Raw genomic sequence first — 18,235 nt, forward strand, 5'->3', positions numbered from 1 at the left:
TAAACACACATCTGCACTTAGAACCCCTAGTATCTGACCTGGACAAGATGACCTGGGGGATTTTCTGTAGTCATCCCTGAACTTCTCTGCATTCTCATTTTTAGATTATCAAGAAGGAGGGAAATGGAATTTTTGTTCCTATTATTGGCTATTTAGCTCTATATCAACTAAGTAGTTGGAAAAGAGCACAGAGGAAAAAGTTGAACTACTTTATTGCTATTTTTGGATATTAAATTGACTAGCTGATTTGACATTTTTTCTAAAAAGACTCTCCTCAATGTCATACCTGATCATTAAAAATTATTACAACCTCTCATAAAATTCTATTTTTGTAACAGGCTCTCCATTCAGTACAATAGATCTGAAACACCGAGGTATGTAAGTCCAACTAGACCAGTAGAAACAGCAGCCACAGAGGCCTTCAAACAAATACCTCAAAGAGTATCTCTGGCTCAACAAACCAACGGCAGTAGCGCACATCATCAGGTGAGTCCGAAGGGGAAAAGAACAATTAAGGCACAATTAACGGATAAAGTTTAGCTTTGAGGGGACTCTTCCCAAGTCTACATCCTAAAGGGAAGCTGTATTCAACTTTGATATTTTTAAATTACTCCAGTGTCCGTAGATACTAAGTCTCTGCCCGAAACTTTTAAATATAGCTTACTTACAGACAAGGCTTTCTTCTGCCCACAATACCTTAACTTGACTCTTCACTATCTAAGATTCGATGTAATTAAAAAGTAGGGAAAAAGAGAAAATTAGTTCATCCGTACATAAAGAAAACGTTCAGGAATTTTCAAAGGGAAGAGATGAGAGAGGAAAGTGAAAGAAACATAAGAGGGAAGAAACTTTTTTTAAAAATCCCAGTGAAATTTTTTTCATCAAAGGAATTAGAAATGCTTCTTTTTGTTGTTTTTTTAAGCATACAGTCTGCAACTCCTTTATCATGTTTTCAATCAGTTGTTGACTTGCCCTCCCATGTGCAGCTCCACTTGTAGGTGTCCCTTCATCATTGTAATCAGTACAGTCAGATCCTAAGGGAGGTCTTCAAAATATGATCATCTGTGATGTTTTTCAATCATCAAAGAGAAATTAGAGTTCTCATACTGCAGTTGTTCCTGGTAGAAGTGTGAAGAGGAGAGTAAGTCTTGTGCCCACCCAGGAACGAGCAGCCCATGCGCTGCCTCTGGGTGAGGTTTTTCAGGTCTGTGTGCGTTTTCATCAGCAGCTCATGCAGCTGCACCACTAAGACACCCCTCACTGCACATCCAAGAACGCCTCTGGCTGGAGTGCCGGGCAGAGAGCAGGAGTTACATGTGCGGGGACAAATGAAGAGCTGCTCCATTTCCTGCTTCGAATAAAAGAAGAAAAAAAGCCATTTTCACAATGCGACAGTTTGTTTCACTTTAACATTGCTTTGTTCTGAGGCAAGAAATTTAAAAGAGGTTTTGCTTTCCCTCCTTTATTTCACTTTCTTTTTACTCCCTGTCACCTCTTTCTCATTTTTAAAGTTGCTACAGCCTATCTTTTGTATGTAATACATTTCTTTCTTTGATTAAAAAGAAAAACATTTTTAATTATACAAATAAGACCTGAATCTGTTTGCCTTAAAGAAAGTTAAAATATTACAGATAAGGGTAAAGTCCTTTTCAGCCATAATTCCCAGCCCACATCTGGTCCCGAGTTTTCCAGAGGTAATCTCTTTGGGGTATATCTTTGCAGACCTTATACTATGCATCCAGATATTCAGATATTCGTACGTGTGTGTGCCCAAAGAGGGCAAATTGTTAGTATCTATTAAACTTAAAACCTGGGAACCTTGCACATGTATGCACAAGGAGGCATGTACCACTTTGTTCATTGCAACATTGCTTATAATTCTGAAAAGTTGAAAATAGCTTAGTGTCCTTCCATTGCAAATGACTAAATAAACCATGGTATCTAGTCTCTGGGTATACCATGGTAGGTCCATATGTGCTAACCTGAAATGCTTCTCAGTTGCATAACGATAGGTACCATATGATAACATTGATATTAATGATGTAAAGCTCACTGATTCAAAGTGATCTATGCTAGGCATGTAGAAACTGTTTGAATATTTGAATGAAGAGGCAGGCAGGCACTGGTCACTCAGAAGGGCCACAAAGAGCATGTAACAACCAGAGAATGTGACTTCAAGTCTGTAGCTCACTTTTTCTCCCTTCTCTACTCTCTTCCTCTTGTAGGCTGTCCCTGTGGAAGAATGTTCTCAAGGTGGCCAGTCCCTCTTCAGATCATTTGTAGGGAGGAGAAACGGCCACAGAGTAAAGCCACAGCTGCTTATAAATGTAGAGTAATGAAATCCAACCTCCCATTCAGATGAGTGGGTGCCACGGGCTGGTACATGGTGCCCCAGGAGCCTGGGCCAGGCTGGGTCAGGTCAGGACTTGCTCTTGGGGTGCAATTCAGGAACCAGACTGTGATTTGAGAGATAAGGTTTGGTGAGAAAATCCTAAATGAGAACTGAGCTGATCATTATTAACTCAAAGAGACTTGGTGAATGCAAAGAGTAGTGATGAGTTCCAGTACACAAGCAACGGAAAGATAAGAAACTCTCAGTAGAAGGTGGAAGGTAGAAGTGAAAGATTTCTTGAACCAAGAGAAATAAAATAACCCAACTGCTTTTTGCAGATGCCTTTAGAGAAGGAGACGTTGTGAGCAGCAGCCTAACTCGGGCAAAAGACTACTGTGATTTTTTTTTTTTTTTTTTTTATGGTACGCGGGCCTCTCACTGTTGTGGCTTCTCCCATTGTGGAGCACAGGCTCCGGATGCGCAGACTCAGTGGCCATGGCTCACGGGCCCAGCCGCTCCGCGGCATGTGGGATCTTCCTGGACCGGGGCACGAACCCGTGTCCCCTGCATCGGCAGGCGGACTCTCAACCACTGTGCCACCAGGGAAGCCCACCAGTCACTTTTTGAAAAAGAAATTTTTTTGAAATATCATTATCATGTTATTATGAATTTTTAGGAATATGGGTTAAATTCAACCCCAAAACTTATTTTCTCTATTTCTCTCTTCTCTAGACCATAGTCAGCATTAGGAATGAACTGTGGAGGACTCACGAATCCATTAATGCTCTCCACAGGGACAGAAGGTAGGAACCACGTGTGGACAAATACTAACAGCAGATACACATCAATAGCATTTTGCTTCGCTTTTAGAGGAAGAAATTCTACAAAGTTTTTACAGTGCTCTTTTTTTCTCTTTAATTGGAAGACATTCCTTAAACAGAGAAATGCTATGATTCCAGTATGAAGGTAAAAGGGGGCTTTGACTCTATTTGAGTAGTTAAGTATAACTAAAACCACCCAGATAATTACATTAAGTTTGGGGTTTTGATTGAGTGATTTTATTCCTTGAAATTTGGTTAAGCATTTTCAGTGAAGTATTGTGTGTGTCTTGTGTGTGTCTTACGGCTTCTAAAATAAATCAGTACATTTCTTCAACAATATCTAACTTTCTCAAAGATTTACGAGGCTGGCTGGAAACTGTCTACCATCTTATTGTGTCTCAAAGGACTAATTATTCCTTTAAAAAAATTATTTATTTATTTGGCTGTGCCGGGTCTTAGTTGCAGCAAGCGGGATCTTTAGTTGTGGTATGCAGGATCTTTAAGTTACGACATGCAGGATCTAGTTCCCTGACCAGGGATGGAACCCAGGCCCCCTGCATTGGGAGCGCAGAGCCTTAACCACTGGACCACCAGGGAAGTTCCAGGACTAATCATCCCTTGAGTTCCTGTATCATGTTGTCATTCCTTTAGAAGACAAAATTCCTGGCTCCTCAATAAGAAGGTCCCCCTGAGGGAAGACCTTTGTTTGCAGGCACAATGCTTGGTATCTAGTAGATGCTCAATAAATTAATGAGTAAATATATACTAATAAATATGTATTAAAATAAAAATAAGTCATCAATAAATTTACCGAGCATCTAATATATATGTGTATGTATGTGTGTATATATATATATATATATATATATATATATATATATGATGAGATGTGCTTCATAATGCAAAGGTATGAAAGGTAACGAACATTTTAAAATTCTGTGATAACTCATGAAAAGAAGCTTAATAACACTTTTAAAGTAATTTAATAATAATTTAAATGTTAAAAACAATTTTGATCTTTTTCATGGTATAAGAAAAATAAATTAGAAATAAAATTAAGGAAAATAGTATAGGAATAAAAAGGCAATTTTGAAACTTAAAATGTAGAAATAAAAAGGAAATTTTGAAATTTAATTCTTTAAAACTTAATTCTTAAAATAATTACTTCAAACAATTATTTTAAACTAGATGATTCCCTTTTATATAATTCATACCCACTACATACACCATTGGTCTCCTAGTAAGATATTTATCAACACAAAGAATACCAGTGTGAGCCTGATTAGTGAGTAAAATCTATGTGAAGGCTTTATCCTTGTTCCTGTCTGCCCCATTATTTTTATCAATGATTTGGTTAAAATAGTAGAGAGCATGCTTCTCAAATGTATATGACATGATACCAAAAGGCATAGATAATAAGCTAAATGACAGTCTTGAATCACTAAGATATCATAGTCTGGAATAGTGCGACAATTAATAAAGACCAAATTTTAAAAGAGTAAATGCAAATCCTACAATTATAGGCCCAGGTTCACAACAAATAGCGTGGAAAGACCTGAGATATATAGTCAACTGTAAGTTCAATTACAGCCCACAATTTGTCACTGATGATTTAAAAAGCAATGCAGTCTCAGACTACATTACAAGAAAGAGTATCATTCAATTATTAGTTATCTATTTATTACTCTATGCTAGGTGCTGATCAAGAAAATAATGTTCCACTGCTCTGTGTGCGATTAACTCGCCTGGTGAATTAACTTGCCTTTGTGTTTATTTGAAGACCTGGTACATGGGAGATTCAAGCTCCTTAGCTCCAAGAAGCAGAACTGCATATAAAGATGTAAAAGTTTGGAAAGACAGATTTCAGGTCATTTGAAAGGAATTATTTCTCAAATAATCTAAACTGTTTTGTTAACAGTGGATATTTACCTTGAAAGTATGGGGCTCCCAGTTGCTGGAAATATTGGCATTGGGTAAATCATGTTCACTGGAGACTCTCCGAGGATTTCTCCATTAAAACAAACAAACAAACAAAAAATAGAGTAGAAAAGAGCTGCACTTCTCATAGGGCTTTCCCTACTTTCACCTGGATTGTGGAAGGATGGGAACGCATGTCTTCTAGATGTTCAAACATGGTGGATGGGCCAGAAAGGAGGAAGGGGATGTGGGTGATAGACAGCATGGGAGAAAGATAAACTGATGTCACTACTGGTCATAACAAGCACAACACTCTAAGTATAGAAAATACTGTCTAGGGAGGCCTTCTGAGAATGTTTCTTTGTTGTCTGCTATATAAAATCCCTGGGCTGACTCCTTTCTGAAAAGTCCATCATAAAGAAGTGCTTGAAACTCCAATTACAATCAAAGATTTTAGAATCAGACTCCTCTTTCACCTGTGTGGTTGCCTGGAAGTTTGAGAGCCATCTTTTAGAGATGCCTGCTTTGGATAGGAGCCCCAGCTAAATTCCAAGACCTCTCCAAGATCTGTGGCAATTAAGAATTTCAAAGGCTCTAACATTGAGAAATGTTGTTGCATTTCCTACCAGGGAGCCCATTTCTACAACTTCCACAAATATGACCACAGCACTGGTCAAAGAATAAGACTGTACTTTAGAAAGCCAATTTTCACTGTATACATACACTGTAATGGGAACTAGTTTAGGCCTGGGCCTGGGGATATGGCAAGAAGCAAAACAGAAAAAAAGTTGCCAGAATAAAGAGACAATAAACAATTAGTAATAGAGTAAGTAAGTAATAGAGTAAGTAATAGAGTAAGTAAGATATAAGTAAAATAACAAGTAAAACAGGTAGCATGTCATATAAAGTGACTGCACAGTAGTCTGAAGGCTCGAGACTAAGTCAAAATCTAAGATCGCATCATGTTCTGTAGCAATTAGACATGGCAAAAATCCATGGAGACACGGAGATGGGAAGGACTAGGGGAGGAGATGGGAGGTGATGGAGGCGAGGTTAGGAGTTCTGGTTTGCAGTTTCAAGTAGAGCAGTGAGGGAGAGGCTCACTGAGAATATGATGGTGACCAAAGACTTAAAGATGAGGGGATGAGCTGGGCGAGAACCTGAGGGAAGGAGGCATTGGGGGCCAAAAGAGCCAACTCTGAGGGCAGAACATGCCCAGTGTGTTCGAAGAGTTGCCAGAAGCTCTGTGTGGCTGAAGGACAGACAGTGAGTAAAAGAAAGCAGAGATGAGGTCAGGGAGGGAAGCGGAGGGTCTTGGCCATTTTGTTCAGCTTTGGCTGCCTCTGTAAGGACTTTGGTTTAAGGCGGGGAACATTGGAGGGCTTTGAGCAGAGGAGTAACATGATCTGATTTATGGGTTTTCTTTGTGGTTCTTTTCTTTAAATTTTTAAAGATTTTTTTTTTTTGGATGTGGACCGTTTTTAAAGTCTTTATTGAATTTTTTACAATATTGCTTATTTTATGTTTTGGGTTTTTGGCCGCGAGGCATGTGGGATCTTAGCTCACTGACCAGGGATTGAACCCGTATCCCCTGCATTGGAAGGCAAAGTCTTAACCACTGGACCTCCAGGGAAGTCCCCTGCCTTATGTTTTAAAAGAATTACCCTGACTACTTGGTTCATTCTGAAACCAGTGAACAACTAGTCTTAGGAAGAGAAACCAAGACCCACAATTCACAAATTGCATCATTGTTCCCTCCCTGTGGTCTTGGTCGGGTTTTAGGTATTTAGCCATGACATGTATGCTATCATTCTAAATGGAGTGTTTCTGGACAAAAGGATAATGAATAAAGTCAATATTCGCATTTAAGGAGCTGCTGAAGGTATGCTGTCAAAAGTAATCCATAATATGCATGATGTGTTTTTGAAAACACCTCTAAAACCAGTGAAATTCTTGGGGGAATTGTGTATATAATAGACACGAAGGACTTCTGTACATGGTGAACGAACAGTTTAAAGCAGGATTGATCAATGTTAGGTAATAGTCGAGGCGCAGGCTACTCTGGCATCTTCTCCCAGAGAGGACCCAGGGTACATCTCGCTAAGGCTCTTGCATCTTGCTGTGCTGATCTCTTGCCCTTCCAACCCACTCAGACCTGTCCTCTTTGCAGGCTCCTTAAAAAACAGTTAAACCAATACAAAGACAAGTTGCAAGCCATATATGCCTGCCAGGAAGAAAAAAGTTGCAGATTTGAAACAAAGATTCACGAACTCACAACCAACCAGGACAGTCTGTGGACGAAGCTACAGCTAATGGGACAGAATCTACAGGTATAGAATGTGGGAGACACTGGCCATCTGGGCCATCTGGAAGTCTGACCTAGAATCTTCTGGCTGAGGGTCGGCTGCAGCCTGAGGCTTTGCACCTCACTCTGATCAGCCTCTTCCCTTTCCCTCTTCTCTCCATACCCTGACCAGCTCCCCTTTTCATCAGCCAGACGATATCTTCCACTTTTGCGAAGGAAGTGCCATTGGGAGAGAACAGCATCGGTACCATTTAGAAACAGTAGACCTGGGGCAAAGGGGTTCTTTATAGCATTGAGCCTTAAACCTTTAGTCTCAGCATCCCTTTTAGAGACTTACAATTTTTTGAGGATCCCAAGGAGCTTCTGTGGGTTATATCTATTGCTGTTTACCCTAATCAAAATTAAAACTGATAAGTGGTTTTAAAATAAATTTATTAACTAATTTGAAAATGCAAATAATAAATCCATTATATATGGAACATTTTTAAATAGTAATTATTTATATATATTTAATGAGAAGACTGGCATTGTTTTACGTTTTTTACAAATCTCTTTAATGGCCGGCTTCAGAAAAGAGAGCTGCATTTTTCCTAACTGCTTCAGCATTTGATCTGTTGCAAGATGTTCTGGCTGAAGAATATGAAAACATGTGGCCTCACACAGATTTGCAGTTGAAAAAGAGAGGAGTATTTTAATAGCCTTTTCAGATAATTGGAGACCTTCTTTGATACTACACCAAAACATGATCAATGATTGTTTTTTAAAGGATGGTTGCAATATTGAATCTGAAACCATATCTCTTTCACACCGTGTTTCATTAAAATACAATATTCTGTTGTGCTTTTTGAATGAATCTTCTATCCAGGCATGATTTTATACCATCATACACTGGTCATTTGGAAGTTCACCGAGCTATGCCGAACTTCCTAATGCTCACCCATTCCATTATACAAGAGTTTTAAAAATCATTTAAAAATCATAAAAAATCATATTCATTAATACTACCATGAATCTCATCAGAAAAGTCTTTAAGAATTGGAAAGCAAGCAAGCTCATGGTAGCGGATGCAAGTTTTCCAAAATTCTAATTTTTGCTTAAAAGCTCAACTGTTAAAATTGGCAACACATATCATTGTTTTCCTTACTGTCACAGTCTCACTTCATTCATTTTTGAAAAAATGTTTGCCAAATAACCGTCTAATTCTTTTGCACAAGAGGCAACTTTTATATTTCAGTAAACATAAGAAGTGTTTTATGCATACTTCCCATTTCATCACATATAATATTAAGAAGACATGTGCCACTAAGAAAAATAAGAATTTTTGCTACACCTTCAAGAATAGTCTTTTTTTTCTTTTTTATCGAAGTATAATTGATTTACAATGTTGTGTTAGTTTCAGGTGTACAGCAAAGTGATTCAGTTATACATAAATACATATATTCTTTTTCAGATTCTTTTCCATATAGGTTATTATGAGATAATGAATATAGTTCCCTGTGCTATACAGTAGGCCCTTGCTGTTTCTCTATTTCATTTACAGTCGTGTGTATCTCCTAATTTATCCCTCCCCCCCCTTCCCCTTTGGTAACCATAAGATTGTTTTCTATGTCTGTGAGTCTGTTTCTGTTTTGTAAATAAGTTCATTTATATCATTTTTTTTTAGATTCCACATATAAATGCTGTCATATGACATTTGTCTTTCTCTGACTTCACTTAGCATAATCATCCCTAGGTCCATCCATGTTGCTGCAAATGGCATTATTTCATTCTTTTGATGACTGAGTAATATTCCATTGTGTATATATACCACATCTTCTTTATCCATTCATCTGCATCAAGGATATTCTTAAGAGGAGCTGCCTTTTTTTTTAACTGCAAGTGCACGATGCTAAGAATACCATCACTACTAGCACTGCTTGGTGATGCTACCTTGATGTGCGGTAAACACCAACAACTTTAGCTTTACTTACTCTTGATTTTGCACCATCAGTGCAAATGTCAACACAACGAAGAGGCAAATAACCTCTAAGTGTTATTGTGAAAGTAATTTTGACCTCATGGACCCCGAAAGGGTCTCGGGGACCTCCAGGAGTCTGTGGGCCACACTTCGAGGGCTGTGCTTTGTAGAGAGCACACCCCCCAGATATTATTCCTATGACTTATTATGAAACCCCTCACAACATACCTACCTAAATGGATCATTATGAATGTTTTATTGTAATACTTTTTAGCTATCAATCCAAGATATCCTGACATTTCCAGATATTCCTTATGATATTTTTAGAACCTGAGCTTTCAGAACCTAGCATTTTCCCAAATTCCTTGTGATTATTCTCTGTGATGTTTTAGAATCTGAGCTGTTCTACCTTTAGGTTGACATTGAATTAACAGCATAAAATAAAATTAATATCAATGTATTTAGAGACAAAAAAGAAAATCTTGCATTAAAATTTCCTATTGGAATATTAAAATTTAATGCATAATGAAAAAGTAAGATAAATGTTCATTTCTTCATAAATAAAGTTTTCTTTACCCAGGCAGTGTTGCAGCCCCTTCATCCTTCATCTTCCTGGCAAAATACGGTTGCCAAGCGTGACCATGGAAATGGTGAAGAAAGTTTTCAGAGGGGAGGAGAGTCTTCCCAGATCAAGGATGCCACTGAGGATGGTTCAGAAGAGGAAACACTTCCTAAGTCCACTGTGACTGATGGAAGTTACCAAGGTCCAGCACATGCAGAACATGTTCTACCAAACTCAGAATCACCAGAGGCCATTTTGCAGCCAAGGTCAACGCAAAGCACCAGGGCACGAAGCCAAGCACAAAAGACCTCGAAAGAAATCTTTAGTTCCCTACCCAGTTCCCAGGAAGGACTGCTGCAGGACGCCTCCCAAATTGCTCCTGCTGAAATGAACAGTCCTGCCCTGGCACCTGTGGAAAGGAAAGGGGCAGTTAACATCCAGGAGGGAAAGGATGAGCTGGAGGAAGAGGAACTGCAGGAATTGTTGTCAAAACTCATGGATGCCTTCACTCTAGAAATGCCTTCAGGTAAGATTTACACAATCACTAGAGATAGTGATGGCCACTGAGTTAGGCTGCCTTTTAAAACACTTGATTCTATAGCTCTGTATTAGCCCTACAGCTACGATTCATCTAGTGGGTAACAGAGTTGTGAGTCTTTTGGACATTAGTAATCTCTCTGAACTTGATTTCTAGTGTTGCCTAATTGATGGGGTTATTGTGAGAATTAAAAGTGATAAGCCATATGAAGTTTTAGTATAGCACCTGGCACATACCAAGAATTCAATAAATACCTATTATTTTGTTATTGCAATTGTTATTATCAATAGTACTAAAACATATATAACTGGGCAGCCTGATGTTACCATTTAAAAATGGGATAAGAATGATGCTGTCTTTCTAGATAATTGATTAAGGTCTCTGTGTGATTAATAATACCCTCATCATCATCACCTTCATAAGTTATGTCTCATTGTTAAACCTAAAGGCTCTTTTAATTAATACTTCTTTATTATAGCTATCCTGTTTTACAGTGACATTGTCTTATTTATAGAGTATTTTGTCATCTTAATATATCTATATCTGTATCCATTTCTTTTTAAGAAAGTGTAAGATCTTTTATGTTGGAGTGATCATATAGAGACTGGTGATAAAACAAGGATAACATTCTCATGCATTTCTGCATCAAAGAAGGCCTTCCCAAAATATTTCTGAGTTGGTGTATTAGATTGCTAGGACTGCCATAATGAAGTATCACAGATCGGGTGGTTTAAACAATTAAAAAAATGTTTTTCTCACGCTCCTGGAGGCTGGAAGTCTGAGATCAAGGTGTCAGCAGTGTTGGTGTCTTCTGAGGCCTCTCTCCTTGGGCTGGAGATGGCTGTCTTCTCCTTGTGTTTTCATACCATTTTCCCTCTGTGCATGTCCCTATCCAAATTTCCTCTTCTTATAAGGACGCTACTCATATTGGTTTAGGATCCAGCCACATAAACTCCATTTCATTTAATTAACTCTCTAAAGACTCTATCTCCAAATATAGTCACATTTGGAGTTACTGGGAGTGGGACTTCAGTATATGAATTTGGGGAGGGAGACACAATTCAGCCCATAATAGCTGGTGAGCTATAAAATGGGAACATGATAATGTCAGTTATATATTGAACTTGCTAGAGCCAAGTCAATGAAGTAATTACTTGGTGATTCTAAAAATATCTACTGTGAAGAGAGTTGGAATTATAATCCTGTATTAGAGAAAACAAGATCGCAAAGATACCAGAAGCATGCTCAGGCTGCCTGAGACAAAGACTGGATGAGAACTCCCTGTGCCTGATTCTTGGGCCAACACAAGATTGCACCCACTTATTTCCATCTAAACATCAGTGGGGTCATGATGAGCATTCAAAGCAAAGTCAATATCCACTTGACCTTTTTAGGAAAATTTCACATAAAAATTTGACTTTTATTTTAGAAACTATTTTAGGATTTCACATATTCATCTCATTTTTATTTTTTGTTTCTCCAATTGAGTTTTTGAAAGCTGTTGATTTTTAAAATATTGTATTGGGTCAGCCCTCACAAATGTAGCAGGCTATATTGTACATTTCAGATTCCTAATAGACTAGGTCTACTACACATATTTGGGAGACAATATCCCAGCACTGCATGCAGTTTGATACCTAAAAGATCCATGCATATTTTAAGTAACTTTATCAAGGTCTATACATATAAATGTATCTGTATCTATATACACACCCATCATTATATCATTTAAAGGGAAATCATGAAAAGGCAAAGTTTATTTTTAAATTCAGATAATGCAATAATGTATAAAGATGCAGTTAGCATTATCCAATATTGTAGATAATATAAAAAATATATTCTCAAAAAATTTACCTCTGCTTCCATTTACAATTTAAATAGAACCATTGAGATGTTTCTGTAGGTAGCATGCATTATTATACAAAAGTGCTTATGATATTAGCAGGGAAGTGCATCTTTCCCTTTTTGTTATTATACTGCATTGTATACTTTGTGATAATTCAGTGAGTACTAATTGACAAGATTTAAATTTATAGTTATTTCTTTTATATCAGTTTTATTTCTTTGAGGCTTTTAAGCATAGGATCTATGTTAATCTTCGTGGCTAATATCTACATTTATTAAACATTGCCATTCTTCATTCAAATATTTCTTACTAAGTTTGTATCCTTATTCAATCAGGTATTGAATATGACTCTGTCTGTAAACTCTACTTAGCCACTGGCAATATGGATTATAAAAATACACCCCATAATTTATGCATGCTTATCAAAATCACAGCAAACGTAATCAGAGACAGAAATGTGATAACCACATATATGAAGATGTGGAAAGGCAAACAAACTAAATTAAGGTATTGGTCATTTTTGTTTTATTTCTATCTCTGTTACAGATGCATCAGATAACAGCAGGAAGTTTCTAATCGTTTTACTGTCCCTGTTTTTTATTTTTTAATTTGAGAATTGTTGGAAAAATTAGAAAGATCTAATGTTTGTAATACACTAAGATTTGCTCAGACTGTCAACCTATTCACCCAGTGTGTGATTATCCTAGTAGCTGACTAGCTTTTTGAATTGGAGTTTTGCTAAGGAGTCAACGCATTTTGGAAATTAAGATGAACTTTATATGACTTAAGACTTAATAAGACGAAAACGGCAAAGCATGATGGTCAGTTTGGGGGCAGTTGCTGACATTAACTGAATAGAGTCTTTCAATATCAAGATCTAGGATAATAGGATCTCAAGAGACTCTGAGAGCTTAATGGAAAAGAGAAAGTGTGTAGAAGGGGTTCCCCAAACCTCTTTAAATTCCACATGTTGGACTGAAAATCAGTAGCAAACATTTTGTTCAAATTTGCAGTAAAGGAATTAGATTTGAAAGAACATCTAACACTACTTGCTTCTGTGGTGACAAAAAAAAAAAAAAACTTAATGCTCTAGTCTTACTTTCTCATTAAATTATTTTCTTTCCCTTTCTGAGTGAAATTTCCTACTTATATCTCTGAAATTCTTTCCCCAGCTTCTCTTCCATCCCTCTTTGCCATCCGTTTACCACAGTAGGTTTCAAGGATGAGAAGGGAAGGTGAGGGAGTGATGATGGGATTAGCAGGGCATGGTTGAGGGTGGATGTGGAAGAATTATTCCTGTTCCTTTCTTCCCCACCTGCAACCATCATCTAAACTATTATTTTAAATAATCAGAAGATAAAGTTTGGACTTTAGCAGGTATAGAAAAAGAAAGAGCAGTGCTTTAGCAACCACAGGTAAGAGAAGTTCAACACTGGATCTTTATCTCACCTATTTAGAAGGTAGACTTCTCAAATGCTGCCTGGGAATCCTAAGGATATATACTGAACGCTTAGTGAATCTTTCTCTCTCTGATATATATATGTACATATATATACACTCACATATATATATGAAAAAGTAGAAGTAATTTTTCTTGATGGGAAAAGATACACAAGAGTTCCAGCATTAAGCTCCATGAAGGTAGAAAAAAATGTCTAGTTGGTTCATCCTTCATTCACTCATTCATTCAACAAATAGTCATCAAGATTTAATTATGTGCCAAGAGCTGTGCTTGCCGCTGGGCATTCATTTTGAAAGGGGTAAATTTATGTTTTTAAAACACTTTGTCATTGTGTAGAAAGTGGCTTGGAGAAGGACAGGTGGTGGCGGCTTGGACTTGGTAGATTGTCATACACTTATTGCTATAAGGAAAGCTGGGAAAGCTGAGATGGAGGGAGGTCAGCAAATCAAGAATTCTGTTTTGAACACATTAAGTGTGAATTGCTTGGAGACATCCAGATGGAAATAGCAGAATGACAGTCAACATGTACAATCTGGAACTCCAGGTCTTAGTCCAGAGTAGATATTCAATACATATTGGTTTGCTTCATTAATTATTATTGTAAGGAAGACATGGGCTCAGTATTTCAATTGCCAGAAGAGTAATCATAGAGTAGATAATCTAATACTTTTAAACCTCTATACCCATCATTCTGATAGCCTTCTCTCACATCCCAAATTCATTCAGAGACCAGATAGATTGTTAACTACATTCAAGTGAATTATTCTCCGATCGTGATTTCCTCTGGACTGTTGATTTCACAGGTTTGTCTATCTAACATCTCACTAGGCCTCTGACTATACACTATATTAATTCAGTCCCTATATGTATGGAATTCCAAGTTCATGCCAAGCAATATACTTGGTGTTAGGTGCATATCTTTGGCTAGTTTTAACATTTCAAGGGACTAGAGCTTAAAAATAAAACAACCAAACAAGAAAAAAAGAACAGATATATGAAATGAATTATTGCTTCTCTATTTCTTTATTATATTTAAAGTTTTTATAACTATGGGCTGAGGAATAGAATATCCTAAAATAAGTTTGCCTCTGGACAAAGTTTTTTTTTCAGGCAATAAAATATTATTTACTCAAGGTCCTTGTAGCTCTGGGGCAGTGTTAGAGAATAGACATTAAAACGACATGAACCCTCTCTTATGTTCAACAGAAAACAGCACAGATGGAGCCATAATAAATCATGTAACTAAAGTGTATAACAAGCTAAGCCTTTACATGTTTTTATTTCCTGTGATCTTATTTTTTTAATTATACAAACAATACTATACAGCATGCTCATTGTAAAATTAAAATGCCTAAGTGCACGTGTTTTTCAAAAATGAATTCATCATCATGTCCTTCACTCCCGGCCACCTGTTTCTCAGAGGTAAAAAATGTTGGCAGTTTAGTGAGTTTTTCCCTCAGACTTTTTTCTTTGCATATATGTGTCTTTACTTTCTCAGCATAAGTTAGGTTGTGCTTGTTTTGCTTTTTCCACTTGACAAAATATCTTAGACGTTGGGCAGTGTGATTTTTTAAGTGCTGCATGATATCCCAGGGTATAAATATACCATAATTTATTTATTGGTGTGTAATTCAGTTGCTCCCAATTTTTTATTATCATAAGAATGTTTCGGTGAGTATTCTTATAGCATATATCTTTGTACTCATATGTAAATATCTCTGTAGGATCAATTCTTAGAAATGGAACTTTTAGCTTAAAAATTATGCGTATCCAACTTTTGGTTAATAACTGCCAAATTGTAGAGCTTTCTACAACACAATTCCTATTACAATAGGTCATAGGGGACCACTCAAACCATTAATCAGTAACTATAGAGCAGAGGTCTCAGAGCATCTTCCCTAGGCCAGCAGCATCCGTATCACCTGGGAACTTATGAGAAGCACAATTTCTTGGGCCCCATCCCTGATGTATTATGGTAGTCAGAGTTCTCCAGAGCAACCGAACCAACAGGATGTATATATAGATATAGAATGAGATTCACTTTAAGGAATTGGCCCACATAATTATGGAGGCTAGTGAGTCTAAAATCAGTAGTCAGCAAGCTGGAGGCCCAGAGGAGCCAATGTGTAGTTCCAATGCAAAAGCAGGCAGGCTCGAGCCTTAGAAAGAGCTGATATTTCCTTCTGAGTCCAAAGGCAGAAGAAAACATGTCTCGCCTGGAATACAGTAAGGCAGAAGGAATTCTCTTACTCAGACTTTTTGTTCTATTCAAGCCTTCAGTTGATTGGACAAGGTCCATCCCATTAGGGAGGGCAATCTGCTTTTACTCTGTCTACCAATTCAAAGGTTAACCTCATCCAGAAACACCTTCACAGACACACCAAGAATAATGTTTGAACAAATATCTGGACACCACAGTCTAATCAAATTGACACATCAAATTATGTATTCTGAATCAGAACTCTGAGAGTGGGACCTAGCAATGTATTTTCACACTGTCCAGATGATTTTAACATACACCAGAGTCTGAAAACCACTGCTCTAGACTGGGCTTTCTGGCTACTCAGATTCGTGCTTGAAGTTATGGGAAAATGCTCTTTAAGAACCCACAACTTGGGCTTCCCTGGTGGCGCAGTGGTTGAGAGTCCGCCTGCCGATGCAGGGGACACAGGTTCGTACCCCGGTCCGGGAGGATCCCACATGCTGCCCAGCGGCTGGGCCCGTGAGCCATGGCCGCTAGGCCTGCACGTCCGGAGCCTGTGCTCCGCAGCAGGAGAGGCCACAACAGTGAGAGGCCCGCGTACCGCAAAAAAAAAAAAGAACCCACAACTTGGTTGAATTAGTAATTGATCATGGTAAATGATACCCATCTCATTTGCAAGCTGGCTTAGAGAAAGGGCATTGCCATCAGGAACTGCAGAGAGACAGATTTTATTTCTTCTCTGTGCTAGAGCTTTATTAAGATCAGCTTGAGAACCTACAGGTGCTTTCTCTGAAGGACTTTCCTGTTTGTTGTTTTCAGACCTGCAATCTTCAGTAAATATGGACCTGTACTGTGGAGCTGAGCGAGTATGCAGGGCCTTCTCTGCCCTTGTTGATCAGATCACTTTGCCCAACTTGAAGTGAAAAAGAGTCCAGACTTGTGGTGATGACGAAACGTGTTTTCAAAATCTGTACTAAAAGAACTAAACCTTCTACCTCTTTCTCAATAGTCTGGCATGAAGCATGAAGAAAATTTTATTTTTTAACGTCTCTACACATGTGTCTTTGTTCTTCAGAGTAAAGCCTTGGGAATGAGGAGTGATAGAGGAAAATGGAAAGAAGGAGCCAAGTCAAATCCAGATGTGCTGCATTTCCAATAGAGGCTCTTTCTTTGAATACATTGGTAGTAATTTTCAAGTATGTGATCTACAGGAATTCATGCAACTATCTTCTTCAATATCTGAATTACCGAATTGATGACCTAATATTCTATCTAGATGCTCCTGCTGGAGAATAGGCTTGGCAAAGAACTAAATACACACACACACACACACACACACACACACACATACACACACACACACACATATGTGCATATCAGACACACACTTGAGTGCATACAGATCTGGTGAGATCTGAATGAACTCTGTGGATTGTACCAATGTCAATCTTCTGGTTGTGTTATTGTACTATAGTTATGCAAGATGTTACTATGAAGGGAAACTGGATGAAGGGTATACAGGATGTCTCTGTATTATCTCTTACAACGTATATGAATCAGCAATTATCTCAAAATAAATTTATTTTAAAAACATGAATGTTTCTCACTAAACCCCCACATTCATTGAATTTGGCCAAAGTACTTGTGTGTCTCCATCCTCTGTATGTATGACTAGGGTATAGATGCTTAATAATGTCCAAAGTAGTAGCTAACATTTTTTGACTGTGAGAGCACTTAGCTTCTAAGCCCCATGTATGTATTAATACTAATTTAAACCTCACAACAAACCTGGTAAGTAGATATCTCTTTTTATGAGACAACTGAGGCACAAAGAGGGTCAGTAACTTGTCCAAAGTCGTTTGGTCACTACTTGACAAAGTTGAGATTCGAACCCAGCTCCTAAGCTTGTATTCTAACCACTGCTTGCACTTTCTCTAAATAAATATTGTTATGGTTCCATTGTTTCACCTGTTTTCTTGATGTGCAGTCCATATTACATTCAGAGAGGCTCTGGGCTCTTATTTATATGATCCATAACTACTAGTAATGTTTCCAAAGTGAAATAATGTCCAACTGGGTAAGATTAAGACTAGGTTACACCTGTTCAGTCTCATCCTAATCTTTTTGAATTTGCTTTTCAGCCTATCATGAATTTTTTATTTTGGTTTTGTTTTTCAACATATTCACTCTCCTTCTTACTTCATTCCAGCTTGTTCCTTACAAGTTTGTTAAGTATGCCCCAGAGCACTGGTCAGCAAGCTACAGCCCATAGGCCAAATCTGCCCACTGCCA

The 18,235-nt window shown here is 37.8% G+C and overlaps 1 protein-coding gene across 1 annotated transcript in view; it reads left to right on the plus strand.

The window, feature by feature from the left end:
- DYTN (dystrotelin) overlaps positions 1-16,866 on the plus strand; it is a 51,149-nt gene extending 34,283 nt beyond the window's left edge. The window contains exons 10-12 of the mRNA XM_060015581.1: positions 7,241-7,400; positions 9,913-10,420; positions 16,763-16,866. Coding sequence (XP_059871564.1) covers positions 7,241-7,400; positions 9,913-10,420; positions 16,763-16,866 — 772 coding nt within the window. The remainder of the gene's footprint in view (positions 1-7,240; positions 7,401-9,912; positions 10,421-16,762) is intronic.
- The last annotated feature ends 1,369 nt before the right edge of the window (positions 16,867-18,235 follow it).

Source organism: Delphinus delphis, chromosome 7, assembly GCF_949987515.2.
Source record: "Delphinus delphis chromosome 7, mDelDel1.2, whole genome shotgun sequence".
In the NCBI taxonomy this organism is placed as follows: Eukaryota; Metazoa; Chordata; class Mammalia; order Artiodactyla; family Delphinidae; genus Delphinus; species Delphinus delphis.